This window comes from Cebus imitator, unplaced genomic scaffold (genome assembly GCF_001604975.1).
Source record: "Cebus imitator isolate Cc_AM_T3 unplaced genomic scaffold, Cebus_imitator-1.0 Scaffold72, whole genome shotgun sequence".
Taxonomy (NCBI): Eukaryota; Metazoa; Chordata; class Mammalia; order Primates; family Cebidae; genus Cebus; species Cebus imitator.
Window position 1 is genome coordinate 5,443,072 of NW_016107387.1, and position 14,209 is coordinate 5,457,280.

The following is a 14,209-nucleotide window of genomic DNA, read 5'->3' on the forward strand; positions in this document are numbered from 1 at the left end:
TGTTACATGGATATATTGCATAGTAGAGACATCCCGGTTTTTAATGTACCCATCACCTGAATACCCAACTGATGGTATTTCATCCCTTATCTCCTTCCCACTCTCCAATGATTTGGAGTCCCCAGTGTCTCTTATTCCCTTTTGCATGTCTGTGTGTACCCACTGTTTAGCTCACACTTGTAAGTGAGAACATGTGGTTTTGATTTTCTGAGTCATTTCTCTAGGGGTAATGGCCTCTAGTTCCATTCCTGCTGCTGCAAAAGATATGATTTCATTCTTTTTATGGCTGTGTAGTATTTGACGGTGTGTGTGTATATGTGTGTGCATATATGTAGATATGTGTATCTATATATATGCCACATTTTAAAAATTCAATCATCCATCAATGGACACTTAGGTTGATTCCATGACTTAGCTACTGTGAATGGTGCTGTAATAAACATATCAGTGCAAGTGTATTTTTTACATTATGATTTCTTTTCCTTTGGGTAGATGCCCAGTAGAGGGATTGCTGGATCAAAGGGTAATTCTATTTTTAGTTATTTGAGAAATGTCCATATTGTTTTCCATAGAGGCTATACTAATCTACATTCCCAAAAACAGTGTATAAGCATTCTCTTTTCTCTGCATCTTCACCAACATCTGTTGTTTTTGACTTTTTAATAATAGTCATTCTGACTGGTATGAAATGGTATCTCACTGTGGTTTTCATTTGCTTTTCTCTGATGATTAGTGATGTTGAGCATTTTTCTTTGTTAGCCACTTGTAAGTCTTCTTTTGAATAATATCTATTCATATCCTTTGCTCATTTTTTTGTGGGGTTGTCTTTTTATTGTTGTTTTGAGTTCCTTGTAGATTCTGGATATTAGCCCCTTTGTCAGATGCATTGTTTGCAAATATTTATTCCATTCTGTAGATTATGTTTACTCTGTTGATTATTTCTTTTGCTGTGTAGAAGCTTTTTAATTTAGGTCCATTTGTCTATTTTTGTTTTTGTTACATTTCCTTTTGAGGACTTAGTCATAAATTATTTGTTTAGACCAATGTCCAGAAGATGTTTTCCTAATTTTTTTTTTTTTTAGGATTTTTACAGTTTCAGGTTTCACATTTAAGTCTTTAATCCATCTTGAGTTAATTTTTGTATATGGTGAGAGACTAGAGTCCAGTTTTATTCTTCTGCTTATGGCTCTCCAATGATTCCAGCACCGTTTATTGAATGGGGTGTTCTTTCCCCAGTGTATATTTTTGTTGACTTTGTCAAAGATCAGTTGGTTCTAAGTATATGACTTTATTTCTAGCTCTGTTCCTTTAATCTATGTGCCTACTTTTACCAGTACCATGCTGTTTTGGTTACTATAGCCTTGTAATATAATTTGAAGTCAGGTAATGTGATACCTCCAGCTTTATTCTTTTTGCTTAGAATTGCTTTAGCTATTCTGCCTTTTAGCTATTCTGCCTCATCTGTGTTCATCAGGGATATTGGTTCTTTATTGGCTTCATATAAATTTTAGAATTTTTTTCTAATTCTGTGAAGAATGAGGGTAGTCTGATAGAAATTATGTTCAATCTGTAGATTGCTTTGGGCCATATGGTTGTTTAAATTGATTCTTCTAATCCATGAACATGGGATATTTTTCCATTTGTTTGAGTCATTTATGATTTTTTTCATCAGTGTATTGTAGTTCTCCTTGCAGAGATGAAATCTTTCATCTCCTTGGTTAAATGTATTCCTAGGTATTTTTTTTTCTAGCTATCATAAATGGGATTGAGTTTCTTGTATGCAACATACAATTGGATCCTGTTTTTCCTATCCATTTCACCAGCCTATATCTTATTGATCCTCCTACCTCAGCCTCCTGAGTAGCTGAGACCACCGTGCCAGCCAGTACGCCCAGCTAATTTTAAAACTTTTTGTAGAGAAGAGGTCTGTGTTGCTCAGGTTAGTCTCAAACACCTGGACTCAAGCAATCATCCTGTCTTAATGCTTAGGACTCAAGCATCCCAAAGTGTTGGGATTATAGGCATGAGCTACTGTTCCCAGCTGAGCCTATACCTTTTAAGTGAAGCATTTAGTCCATTTACGTTTAAGGTTGGTATTGATATGTAAGATTTTGTTTCTGTCATAATTATTACGTAGTTGCTTTGCAGTCTTGTGTAATTGCTTCATAAGACCTACATGTTTTATACTTTCCTGTGTTTTTATAATGATGAGTATCACCCTTTTGTTTCCATGTTTAGAAATCCTTTAAGCATTTTATATAGGACCTGTCTAGTAGTTACAGATTCCCTTAGTGTTTCCTTGTCTGGTTTGTACTTTATTCCTCCTTCATTTATGAATTTAGTTTAGCAGTATACAAAATTCTTGGCATCTTTTTTTCTTTAAGAAGACTGAAAATAGAAACGCAGCCTCTTCTGGCTTGTAAGGTTTTGGGTGAGAAGCCTGCTGTTAGTCTGATGGGATTCTCCTTTTAGGTGATTAGACAAAATGTGTATATTTGAAATTATATTTATATATACTTCAGTGAAGCTGGCTTCTAGCACTGTCATAAATGTCATAAATGTTTTATATTCCTTTGATCAATTTTGAATGGAATTCCATCACTAGAGCTTAAACCCTGTTCTCTGAGTCTTTAAGTACTCTATAAATTCAGGGACACCACTTTCTTACAGACTTTCTTCTACATGCTTATTACTTGTTGGCCTCTTTCCCTGAACTCCTTTTCCTAGATCCTTGAGTAGCTACTGTCCTCAATTTCTATCCATGGCTCACTTCTCTTCTCATTTCCTGGACTATCAAACTCACAAAGATTTAGTTCCATTTGTTAAGTCCTCCCAAATCTGTATCTCCTGCTCTGATATTCATACCTGAGTTTCTGACTCCTGCATTGAACTAAGTGAGCATGAACTGGATGTCCCACAACACCACAAACTCAAGATATTTAAAATCAAAGCCTACTAGTACTTTCCAATAGTTAAGAGCTCTCTGGAGCCAGATTGTCTGGGTTCAGATCTTGCCTCTGCCATTTACCAGCTATATGATGTTAAGCAAGTTAATCTCTCTGTGACTCAGTATTGTTTTATAAAATGGGGAGACAGTTGTTCCTCGGTATCCATGGGGGATTGTTTCCAGGACCCCCAAGGATACAAAAATCCATGGATGCTAAAGTCCCTTACTGTTGGCCCTTCATATCTGCAGGTTTCACATATGCAGATATGGAGGGCCAACTGTAATAACATTACCTACCTCATCCAGTTATGAGGATTGATTGTGGCATGCAAAGCTCTTAGAAGAGCGCTTGGCTAAGTAAGCATTATGTATGTGTTAGCAGTCATTTTTATTTCATCTCCTCCTTATATATCCCCTGTTGCATTTAATGGTACCATCATTAACCAATCACCTCTGCCAGAAAGCCAGGAGTCATCCCTGCTGCCTCATCTTCCTCACTTTCCTGTGTCCTGATGGAACACTTCTCAAATCTCTCCCATCTTGTCCAGCTTGGTTGACCAACTATCACAATTTACCTGGGACTAAAGAGGTTTTCTGGACTTGGGACTTGGAGTGCTAACACCAGGAAAGTTCCAGGCAAATCAAGCAAGTTGGTCAACCCAAGTCTGACCTTCATCTATCCCCTTCCAGTTGGTCTCCCTGGCAATATCTGATCCTCCTTAAGTCCATCTTCCTGCCCATGTTATTCCATCCTTAAAACCCTTCCATCGTCTCCTATTCTCCAAGGACAGAAAAACTCTTCAGTGTTGCATAGCTTCACTCCACCACTTTTTCCATCTGCAGCTCTGAGCACTCCCTGCAGGCCCTTCCCACCATTTGTTTGGACGTGCTCCTGAAGTCACATCTCTGTGCCTTTGTTCATGCTGGTTGCCTGACCTGAAACCTCATTCCTCCCTTCTACCTCCCCACCTTCTTTTTATAATTCCTACTCATCCTCCAAGTTGAGACTCCAGTGTCATCTCCCTCAGGAGGTCCTTCCTAATGCTTTTCCCCCTTCCTTCCACATCTCCAGCCTCCTTCCTTCACCCAGGTGAGCTAAGTGAACCACCTCTGTGCTTGCCCCCATAGGACCCTGCAGACACAGCCATGGAAACACTTGTGACATGAAAAATGGCATGATGTTTGTATGTCAATGACCTGGAAGCTCCCTAGGCTCAGGACCCTCATCTTATTTGGTGTGGTGTCTCGCCTGCAGCAGGGCCTCACCAGATGTTTGTTGAGTCATCTAGTGTGCTCCATCTCATGCCAGAACAGGAAGCTCACTCTTTCTGAGGCAGCCTATCCACTGTAGGAGAGCTCTGATTGGCTGAGACATCTGCCTTGAGCTAAAATCTGTCTTCTCACAGAGCAATCCAGTATTTAAGTGTTAGGTTCCAAGGTGGACCTATTTACCTTGCTGTTGCATTTCCTCTTTCAAAGTCAGTTCCTTAAAGTGGTTTCTGTTTTTAATGACCTCTTTAAACCTCCTGGTCAGGGGCTTTTTGAAAGTCTAAACTTATCACTTCAGCAAGTTCCCTTTTATCCCTACATGGACCCTGCTAGGGGAAAATTCTAGTAGCTGTGCTTTCCTCTCGGAACCAGGCAGGTCCACGGGTATGTTTTGTATAAATGGATTGGATGATAACCACTGAGCAGTAAGGGGAAGCTCGTGGTGAGCTGGAGTGAGAAAGAAGGCAGAGACAGCTTGAAGAACGGTATGGGGGCAAGGCCATTGTGGCTGGCTCAGTAAGTTTAAGGGTCAGATATGACCTTAGCTGGACTGGAAGTCTGAAATAGAAGATAAGTGGGAAATAAAGCAGAACAGAAGAACTGGGGTTTTAGGTATGGAAAACTGGTAGCCACCAACAGAGAACAGGAAACAATTAGCAGCCCTTTGCCCATTCCTTCACCTTACTGAGAGCAGAATCCTTTGCAAATTCTGCATCTGGCCCTTTCCGCTGGCTTCCATGGCTGCATTTATAGACTAAAATCTAAAACTCTTGTGGTCCGTATGGGCCAAAGCCAAGCAGGTAGGGAGTGTCTAGGTGTGCAAACCACAAAGGGAAATGAAAGGTATCTGCCTACACTGCAGGCAGGTGGGAGCAAGCCCAGAGACAGTATATGATTACCTAGAAGTTGGGGCCAAGTCCATGGCCAGGTCATGGGGGCCCAAATCCTGCCAGGGACACCTAGAGCAGCCTGATGCTAAAGAAGGAACACCAAGTTGAGAGTCAGAGAGCTGCCCCTATAGCTACCACTGTGCAGGCTTCAGTGGGTCATATTCAAGCTCCAGTCTTTTAACCTAAGGAAACCATGCATTTCACTCACCAGCTGCAATCAGTTCAGGTGCAATTCCATTAACTATAGCAAACAGAAAACACCTGGCTTTTCCCCACCCCCCCACCCCTCCCCCAGCTCATGCAGGACATCAGCCTCCTGCAATCTCTCCAAGAATTTCTAGAAGGTCGTGAGTGGCATTCCAGTATCAACAATCATTCCTTTAGCTGTCCAGTCAGTGCCCACTAGGTTCCACTGCCTGGCCCCCTGACCACAACCTCCCACTGTGGCTGACAGCTCCAGAGCACTAAAGGTGCTTTTCAAAGGGTTTGTTTGTTTTTTGTGTTTTTTTGGAGACAGAGTCTCACTCTGTTGCCTAGGCTGGAGTACAGTGGCATAAGCTCGGCTTACTGCAACTTCCACCTCTGGGTTCAAGCGATTCTCCTGCCTCAGCCTCTCAAGTAGCTGGGATTACAGATGACTGTCACCATGCACAGCTAATTTTTTTGTAATTTTGGTAGAGACAGGGTTTCACCATGTTGGACAGGCTGGTCCAACATGACAATAGTCATGCTTGGCTCCTTCTTGGAAAATTATAATTAATAAAGAGTTCTTAATAGGGTCTTGGGCTCTGTTCCACACACTTAACATATATGGTCTCACTTAATCTTCACAACAATCCTAAAAGATAGCACAGAGAGATTAAGAAACATGCTCAAGGTCACACAGCTAGTAAGTAGCAGAGCCAGGATTAGAGCCTGGGCAGCCTGGCTTAGAGACTATGCTCTTACCCTCCTCCCAGCGGATCCTGCACACCCTGTCCACAGACTTCTGGCTGGCCTACCTCCACCCGCTAAAACTTCAGCCGAAATTCCTGGGCATGCACAAACCCCTAGTTTAGGCTGTCTGCCTCTCCTAAGTGACGTTGAAAAATTCAGCAGTTGTTCTTAGCCCTGCCTACATGCAGGAGCTTTTTAAAAAATGCCCATGCCTGGGCTCAACTCCATGCCACTTAAATCAGAATCTCTGCTATTATGGTTTTTTGTTTTGTTTTGGAGACAGAGTCTTGCTCTCTGGAGTGCAATGGCACGGTCTCTCACTGCAACCTCTGCCTCCTGGGTGATTCTCTTGCCTCAGCCTCTCAAGTAGCTGGGACTACAGGCTCATGCTTCCACGCCCAGCTATTTTTTTTTTTTTTTTTTTTTTTTTTTTTTTTTTTTTTTTTTGTATTTTTAGTATAGGCAGGGTTTCGACACATTGCCCAGGCTGGTCTTGAACTCCTGAGGTCAGGTGATCCACCCGCCTCCACCTCCCAAAGTTCTAGAATTACAGGCGTGAGCCACCATGCCAGGCCGATACTATGTTTTTGAAAATTGATTCTTATGGGCAGCCAGGGTTAGGAACACTTGAACAAGATGGTCTCCAAGGCCTCTGGCAACTCCAGGGTTCTGTGGTTGTAAATTTCCCAAAGCTGCTGTCTGTCTGTGGAATGAGCCACAACCTCTGAACGTTCCACCTGGAACCCACAATGCTCCAAGTTCTCTGCCCAGTGGGAGGCGACCTCTCTGGAGCTACTCCCTCATGTCAGGAGTTATAAGGGTGCCTGGGGGTGCTTTCCTTTGGCCTGGTCTGAGGTGTGGGGTCCTTGGCTGCTTTCTAGACCCTCTGTGTCTGCTGCAGGTAAATAAGGTATGTGATTTAATGCTGAGAACTGGGGTCAAGACTTTTAAAATCCCTGAAATACCCCCAAATTCCACACATGTTAACATGCCGGTCATATAGGAGGTGCTTGGAAAATGTTGAAGAAATTAACACTCAAGCTCAGGCAACTTGACAACCTGGCAAGCACTAGCCACAGCATTCCCATTTGTGTTCAAAATCAAGGACAACAGTTTGGAAAAACATGGAAAAAACTATGTAAGATCCAAGGGCAAGGGCAGCCTAGAAGCAGTTTGTGCAGGGTTGTCACTACTCAGCCACTTGCAGGTGGGAAGCTGGGGACCCCATGTTCTAAACTGAAGAAACACACCAGATTCCAGGGTAGGAGATGTTGGCAGGGCTACCTGTTGAGCCAAGGCAACACTCATGCACACCATCTCTCCCTTGCAGACAGTGACCAACACCTTCAGGACAAACAATATCCAGATCCAGAGCCAGGACCAGAGGCTGCTGACATTGTCACTGGACAAGGATGATCAACGCACTTTCAGGGATGTGGTCAGGTGAGGCTGGGCCTGCCACCCTTAGAATTCCAGGGCCCATAGGACAAACCGAAGTAGGTGCCAGCTCCTGCCACCTTCTGCCTCTAGCTCAAGGCACCTCATTGGAGGCAGAGCCTGTGGCCAGGCAGGTGTCCCTGGTGAGCATGGGCTGAGGCCACTGCCCTGTGCCTTGGATCCAGGAAGTTGAGGCAAATGAATGGCTGACTCAGGGCAGCAGCTGATATTGCATTTTCCCCAGATGCCTCTGCATATACTCAGCCTGCAGCCTCCTGATCCAGCCCCCTCTGTAGGCTTGGGCCCCTACCACACAGGCTGACCTTCTATGGCATCTGTGTCCCAGCTAGCCGACCCTTACTGGTTTCCCCTCAGGAGGTGTGTTGGAGTAAGGGAGGCATACACAGAGTCGCTTGCTTCAGGTGTCTCCTGCCAGGCCCAGGTTGTTATTTCTTGTCCAAACTCTTCCTCTTTCTTCTGCATGGCCGCCTCCTCTATGCCCTACAATAACGGCTCTGCCTTTCAGATGCCCTGGGCAGATCTGATCCCTGAGATGGGTCACCTGAGCTAGTCTCTCTCCACCCACAGATTCGAGGTCGCTCCCTGCCCAGAACCATGTTCTGGGACCCAGAAGTCCAAGGCACCGTGGCTCAATTCACATGGGGAAAAGGAGATGGAAACGACCAAAGCCAAGCCCAAACCCCTCCTGATGCCTATCAACACGTTCTCTGGCATTGTCCAGTGAGCCTGTGGGGACAGCAGGCCCAGGAGGAAGGATATACTACCCCACCAACCCCAAACACTTACACCAACAGCCAGAGCAAGGCCCAGCTCTGCGGGGCAGCTTTGGCCTTGACCAGGTGCCAGCGAGTGTCTGGGAGCACAGGGAGCCTGCTGCGCGGGCTGTGATGAAGAAGGGCTCACACGGAGGCCTACGGATGGCCCAGGCAATGCCACAGCTGCTTGAGAACACGCACACCAAGCCCAGCTTCTCACACAAATGGCTACTCCATCATTTAGCTTTAATTCCCACTTCTCCCACTGTCCTCTCCCACTCAAGCTCCCCACCCAGCCCTTAAAACCAGGGTTAGAGCTGCTGTTTTGACCAGAGCCCTGTGGTCCTAGGGGAAAATGGGAAGCAGGGAATAGCAATGGCACGGCCTCCCTCACAAGTCTCTTCCCTTCCCACTCTCAGGCCACTGCCCACCTCACACAGCCCAGGCAAGGGCCTCTATCAGGTGAGGGAAAAATGTCAGATTCAATAAATGTACACTGAAGTCCTGCTTTCATCTCATACCTAGCAATGTTTATATGTTAACAGGAATCATCAGGGCAGTCCTTTATATAACCCAATGAGTCCCCTTGGGCCAGGTAAGAGATCTGTGAAGTATAAACTGGTATGTTCTGTCTCCTGCCTCTTGCTTGCTCTGTCACTGCTCTGGAGTGCAGTGGCACCATCACAGCCCATTGCACACTTGATCTCCAGGGACCAAGTGATCCTCCCACCTCAGCCTCTCAAGTAGCTGGGATCACAGGCACATGCCACCATGCCCTACTAGGTTTGGGGTTTTTTTTGTTTGTTTGTTTGGAGGCTTTTTTTGGTAGAGATGAGGTCTTCCTATGTTGCCCAGGAACATAGGCAACCTCGGCCTCCCACCTCAGTCACCCAAAGTGCTGGGATTACAGGTGTGAGCCACCACACTGCCCAAGCCAGAGATTAAATACATCAAAAATTCTTGGATTTATGTTCAAAAGCCTACATCCAGGTGTAAAACAGATCAATGACACATCTTTAGTTTCCTCATCCCCAGAAACAGGTATGGTGTCGGGGGAAAGAAACAGAGAGGACAAAATGCTTGGACTTGAGTCCTATCACCTAGATGGAGTGCCAGGGGATGATGGTGGGCATGGGGGTAAGGTGAGGGTGGTAGAAGCTTCCCTTTTAAGTTTGGGAATCCAAGAATAGAGAAGAGGGCACTTTGCCTTGGGCCTCATTGCCCCAGGAGTGGAAGCAAGTCTCAATGGCAGGACACATTCTCAATGCCAACGAGAGTGTAAGATGGACCACCTGGGGTGCAGAGGCATAGGGGCCCAAGGGCAGCCTTAGAGAGAGTCCCTGTGCCTGTATGGGACATGAGCAGCAGAAAGAGATTTTCTCAAGCAGCAGTGTGAAGCATGGCACCTGAAGGCCAGGTGCAGAATTGTGGGCACCTTCACAGACACCAGCACAGTGCAGCAAGGAAGGGAGCCTGGTGGATGCCATTCACTCCATTCTCACTGCCCCCACCCTGACTCTGATGGTTTTACTTGCCTGAAGCAATCCAGGTGTTTAGCCCAAGTTCCTGGGCAACACCAGCAGCCAGAGGCTGGACAGGGCCCATGGTCTAGCTTGGGGTGCACCCTGCAGGCCCCAGGACATGCCTCTCGCACACCTGCACATGTCCAGGCACATTGGAGTCTGACACCTGCCTCCCAGTGGACATGAACCCAGGACAGGTCAGGACTGAGAAGTGGATGGATGTGATATTCTCCACTGAGGTTGTCCACAGCAGGACCCAGGGAAGGGCGGGACTAGGGACTATCATCAGTGTGACTGAGGTGGTTTTAAACCTGAAATGATTGCAGTAGCATTGAATTAGAGTAAGTTTACCTGGAGGAGACTAGATTTTATTTTTCCTCCCACTGGCATGAATGTAAACAGATTCATACCAATTTGATCATTCAGTCATTAGGTTTTCAGTAGACATCTGCAGCGTTTACCAGTTATTTAGGTTAAGTGAGGCCCCAAGCCTCCTCCCCCACATACTGTGTACTAACTGACAATGAAGGCAAGTCATAGATCGAATTCCACTACACATAGACATATGTTGCCAAGTACTTCTGCTCCATCTCCAGCCAAATTAGGTGCTCTGAGCAAGCCTTGTATGAAAAGCTTACTGAATCAGGGGCTGTACACTGGACCATTCTGAAGCAAACCCTACAGCATCCTTCCAAAGGGTTTGGACTACTGGAATCTCTAGATTATTATATCCTGTTCCAGCAAGAGAAGAAATGCTTTCAGAAAAATTATACCCAACCCAGGTGACTTAGACACCACTAATTTCACCAGTGAAAAACTATTTATAATATCTATTATGTTCATTAGTGAAGACACTTCTGTTGATTTAAGATGAAGTGCTTGTCTTAGCTATCTCTGTCTTTTTGATGAAAGGCTAGCTAACCACCTCAGCTGTGTGTACTCTCATACAGGGCACCTGAGCACCCTTAGGTGTGGATTAAAACTAAGCAGCACATACATAGGGTTCTGGGGGCTGCCATGTGCTGGCAGATCAGCTGCAAGGAGTGTCCCTGGACCACTGCCATCGGCTGTCAGCTCTCCTTAGGGATTTTCCCAGCTGGAGACAACCATGTCACCCAAGGTCATGCCACTTCCGAGGGCAGCATGCATCCAATGAAACCATTCTAGGCCCTGGGATCAAAAACACCTGCCTTCCTGGGGCTTGGATTCTGGAGAAGACAGACAATAAACAAGGTCAACACATAAACGATAAACCTGTACTGCCTTGGACAGTGATAAGTGCTAGAGAGAACGACGAAGTAGGGAAGGGGAGTGGGATTCTTGGGGCCAGGGTGGGGACAGGGTTATGGGATTTGCAGTGTCAGCTGTTGGTCACTGATGGGGTAAACACCTGAAGATGATGAGGGAGAGAGCCTAGTGGATACCATGCGTTCCATTCTGGCTCCCCGCAGGCAGACTCTGACGGTTTTACTTGCCTGAAGCAGGACAGGTGTTTAGCCCAGGCTCCTGGGCTACAGTGGCAGCCAGAGGAGCCTGGCTGCCGGGACTCAGAGAGCACCGTGCAGGTCCCGGGACGCGCCCCTTGTGCATCTGCGAACTTCCGGGCAGGTGGCCCACGGTGGCGACGGGACGTGGCAGGTGCGGCTCGCGGGACGCCGGCCCCACCCACACCCCCGCCCCCACCGCTCCTCTCCCTCCGGGCGGGAGGACCTGAGGGCGTTGGCTGGGGGCGGGCGTTGACCTGGTGACCGTGGCGCTGCCCCAGACCCGGGTCGCAGTCCCACTCGCTCGGAGCCCCGACCCCAGAGCCTCCCTCCCGGGAAAAAGCGGCCGCGCCCGCCCTGCGCCCAGCTCCGCCCTCTGTCGGCCCAGGCCTGAAGGAGCCGGACAGCCATGAGCGCCAACCCCCGATGGGACATCAGCAGGGCTCTGGGGATAGCCAAGCTCTTTCACCTGCTGTGCGGGGTCCGGGAAGCCTGCGTGACCCCGTTCCTGACCCTCTACCTGAGGCAGCTGGGCTTGGCCGCGCCCTGGGTGGGCATCCTAATGGGAACCAAGCACCTGATCGCTGCCTTCTGGGCTCCCATCTGTGCCATCCTGGCCAAAAGCTACCGGAAACGGAGAACACTTCTGATGGGCTCCCTGCTTGGCTCGGTGGGGGCCAGCCTGCTGATGGTCCTGGTTCCACTGGCAGACAAAAACTGGGTGCACCTCCCTTGTAATGGAAGCAGCAGCGTAACCAGCACTGACGCACTACTGGGGGTCACACTACCTGTGAACATCACCTTGGCCCAAGAGCCTGCCTCTAGCCACCCAACCAAGAGGACTGGAGAGGTGGAGGTGCCTAGCTTCAGAAAGCCACCTGGTGAAAGTGACCAAGAAACTTTTGGTGATCTTCACAGCTACTTAGCACTCTCTGTAGAAGGAGCTAGGACCACATCCCAAGTTCTCCTCCATCCTGACACTTCAGGGCTGAAAGGTCATCCCTGGGAAGTTACTTTTGAGGTGGTCAAGACTGACCCCCCCTTGCTTCCTGCCGGGAAAGGTCCCGGAAATCCAGCCAATTTGTCAGGGACCCAGGGGAAACCCTGGGCTTTTGACTTGTCCTTGGAAGGGTTGCGGTGGACTTTCATCCTCTCCTTGGGGTCCTTGGCATTCTGGGAGCTGCTGACAGCACCTCTGGAGCAGGTGGCAGATGACAGCCTTTATGAGTACCTGGATTTTGTTGATGCCACTGACCGATACAGAAGCTTGTCGGTCTGGAGGTTGCTGGGCATGTCGGCAGGTGTGTGTGGCATCGCAGCCTTGGTGGAGCAGCTGGACTGCTTCCTGATGACCAGTGGCCCCCAGGGTGTGGTCCACTTCTATGGCTACTCGGTGGTCAGCATCCTGGCCTTATTGATGAGCATTGCCTTTCCCATTCCCATCTATCGGCCGTGGGAGCCCAGCTATAAAAGCGTCAAAGCATTGTCTATTGTGAGGGGCGACCCCCGCCTCATTCTCCTCGCCTCCACCATTGTTTTGATAGGAGCCATCATCAGTACTGTCCAGAACTTTCTGTTCTGGCACATGAAGGACCATGGGAGCAGCGAGCTGGTCATGGGTTTTTCGGTTGCCCTCAGCTTGATGGGGGAAATTCTGCTTCATCTGTTTGAAATGACATTGCTTAGGAAACTGTCCAGGGCAGGCCTGGTGGGGCTGGGGCTGGGCTGCCTCGCTGGGCAGCTGCTCTACTACTCTTTCCTGTGGAGCTGGTGGTCTGTCCTCCCTGTTCAAATCTTGAGTGCCATTAGCAATGGGGCTCTGTGGTGGGCTGTGGAGGCCTCAGTAGAGGACCTGACCACTCCCCACATGGAGAGGGCTCTGAGTGCCTTGTTCCGAGGCCACTTTTACAGGAGTGGCTGTAGCCTGGGCAGCTTTGTCGGGGGCTTCGTGGTGATGCGCTTCAGCCTGGCTGTGCTCTACCAGGCCTGCTGTGTGGTTCTGTTGCTCTGGTTGGCCTTTTTCCTGTCCATACAGCGGAGGCTGCCCCAAGAGCAGAAAATCAAGTACTCAAAGCTGCTGTCTCTGGAGGTGAGTGACACCAGTGACTCTGAGCAGGGGACAGAACGGGACTGGCTTGTGAAGGCCATGAGGGAAGAACCAGACTGAAAGGGCTGAGAAATCCAGAGTGTTATGATCTAGGAAGGAATGAGGGGACTGAACAAAGCTCAGCCTGCCAAGGACAGAAACCTGCCCTGGACTGCAGGGAGCCTTGGGGAAGAAAGGGGAGGGTGTCTATGCTGAAGGCCCAAAAGGATCGTCTCATTGCATGATTTTCTTTACTTTTGTAGTAAAAGGAGATTTAACGTCTTGCCATTCAATCTTTTTTTAAACAATGAGGGAAGAATACATTTGCTTTTAAAAACTTTCCCTTTGTAGTCACTATATTTTGACGTGTAAGGTTTGCAAGAGTCCTGACTCAGGTGCTGTTGAATTCAGCAATGGTGGAAGGGATCAAACTGTCAGTGACAGGAAGACCATGGGGACCTGCAGGATTCAGTTGGAAGAGGGGCAGCTGACGTGGGTGAATCATGGCATTCCCATGGGTCATAAATGCATTAGCCTGCTCCTAAAAAAAGCCATGCTGTGGGCAGGTAAGAATGGTCACGAAAACAAACTCCTTTCTGTCCCCACTGATATACAAGTGCCCACACTTACACTCAAGTACTTCCAACAGGAGAAAATAATGGGAAATGTTTATGTGTTGGGGGAGGAGGGAGTGGGAGGTTAATAGGTTTCATTCTTACCTTCACATAAATGTGTGTCCCACTTAGAATCATCGTCTACATTTACATCAGAGCAAGGGCAATTTCATGTCTTTTGAACTCACATTTTGCATGCTCCACCTCACAAGAGCACATGAAGTTTTTTTTTTCTTTTTCTTTCTTT

At 47.6% G+C, this 14,209-nt stretch overlaps 2 protein-coding genes and 1 long non-coding RNA gene across 7 annotated transcripts in view; 2 read left to right on the forward strand and 1 right to left on the reverse strand.

The window, feature by feature from the left end:
* Positions 1-11,081, forward strand: part of PIK3R6 (phosphoinositide-3-kinase regulatory subunit 6) — a 64,919-nt gene extending 53,838 nt beyond the window's left edge. For 4 of the 5 annotated variants that reach the window (XM_017531462.2, XM_037739590.1, XM_037739589.1 and 1 more), the window contains 2 exons: positions 7,373-7,485; positions 8,801-11,081. In XM_017531462.2, the coding sequence (XP_017386951.1) occupies positions 7,373-7,485; positions 8,801-9,002 (315 nt within the window). In that variant the 3' untranslated portion in view covers positions 9,003-11,081. Of the gene's footprint in view, positions 1-7,372; positions 7,486-8,067 lie in introns of all 5 variants that reach the window. The other variant, XM_017531463.2, reaches the window with a different exon arrangement.
* Positions 1-14,209, reverse strand: part of LOC108306514 — a 95,806-nt gene that overhangs the window by 22,906 nt on the left and 58,691 nt on the right. The window lies entirely within an intron of this gene.
* On the forward strand, positions 11,131-13,685 carry MFSD6L (major facilitator superfamily domain containing 6 like). Its single transcript, XM_017531464.2, has one exon. The coding sequence runs from the start codon at positions 11,672-11,674 to the stop codon at positions 13,427-13,429; it is 1,758 nt and encodes a 585-aa protein (XP_017386953.1). The 5' UTR covers positions 11,131-11,671; the 3' UTR covers positions 13,430-13,685.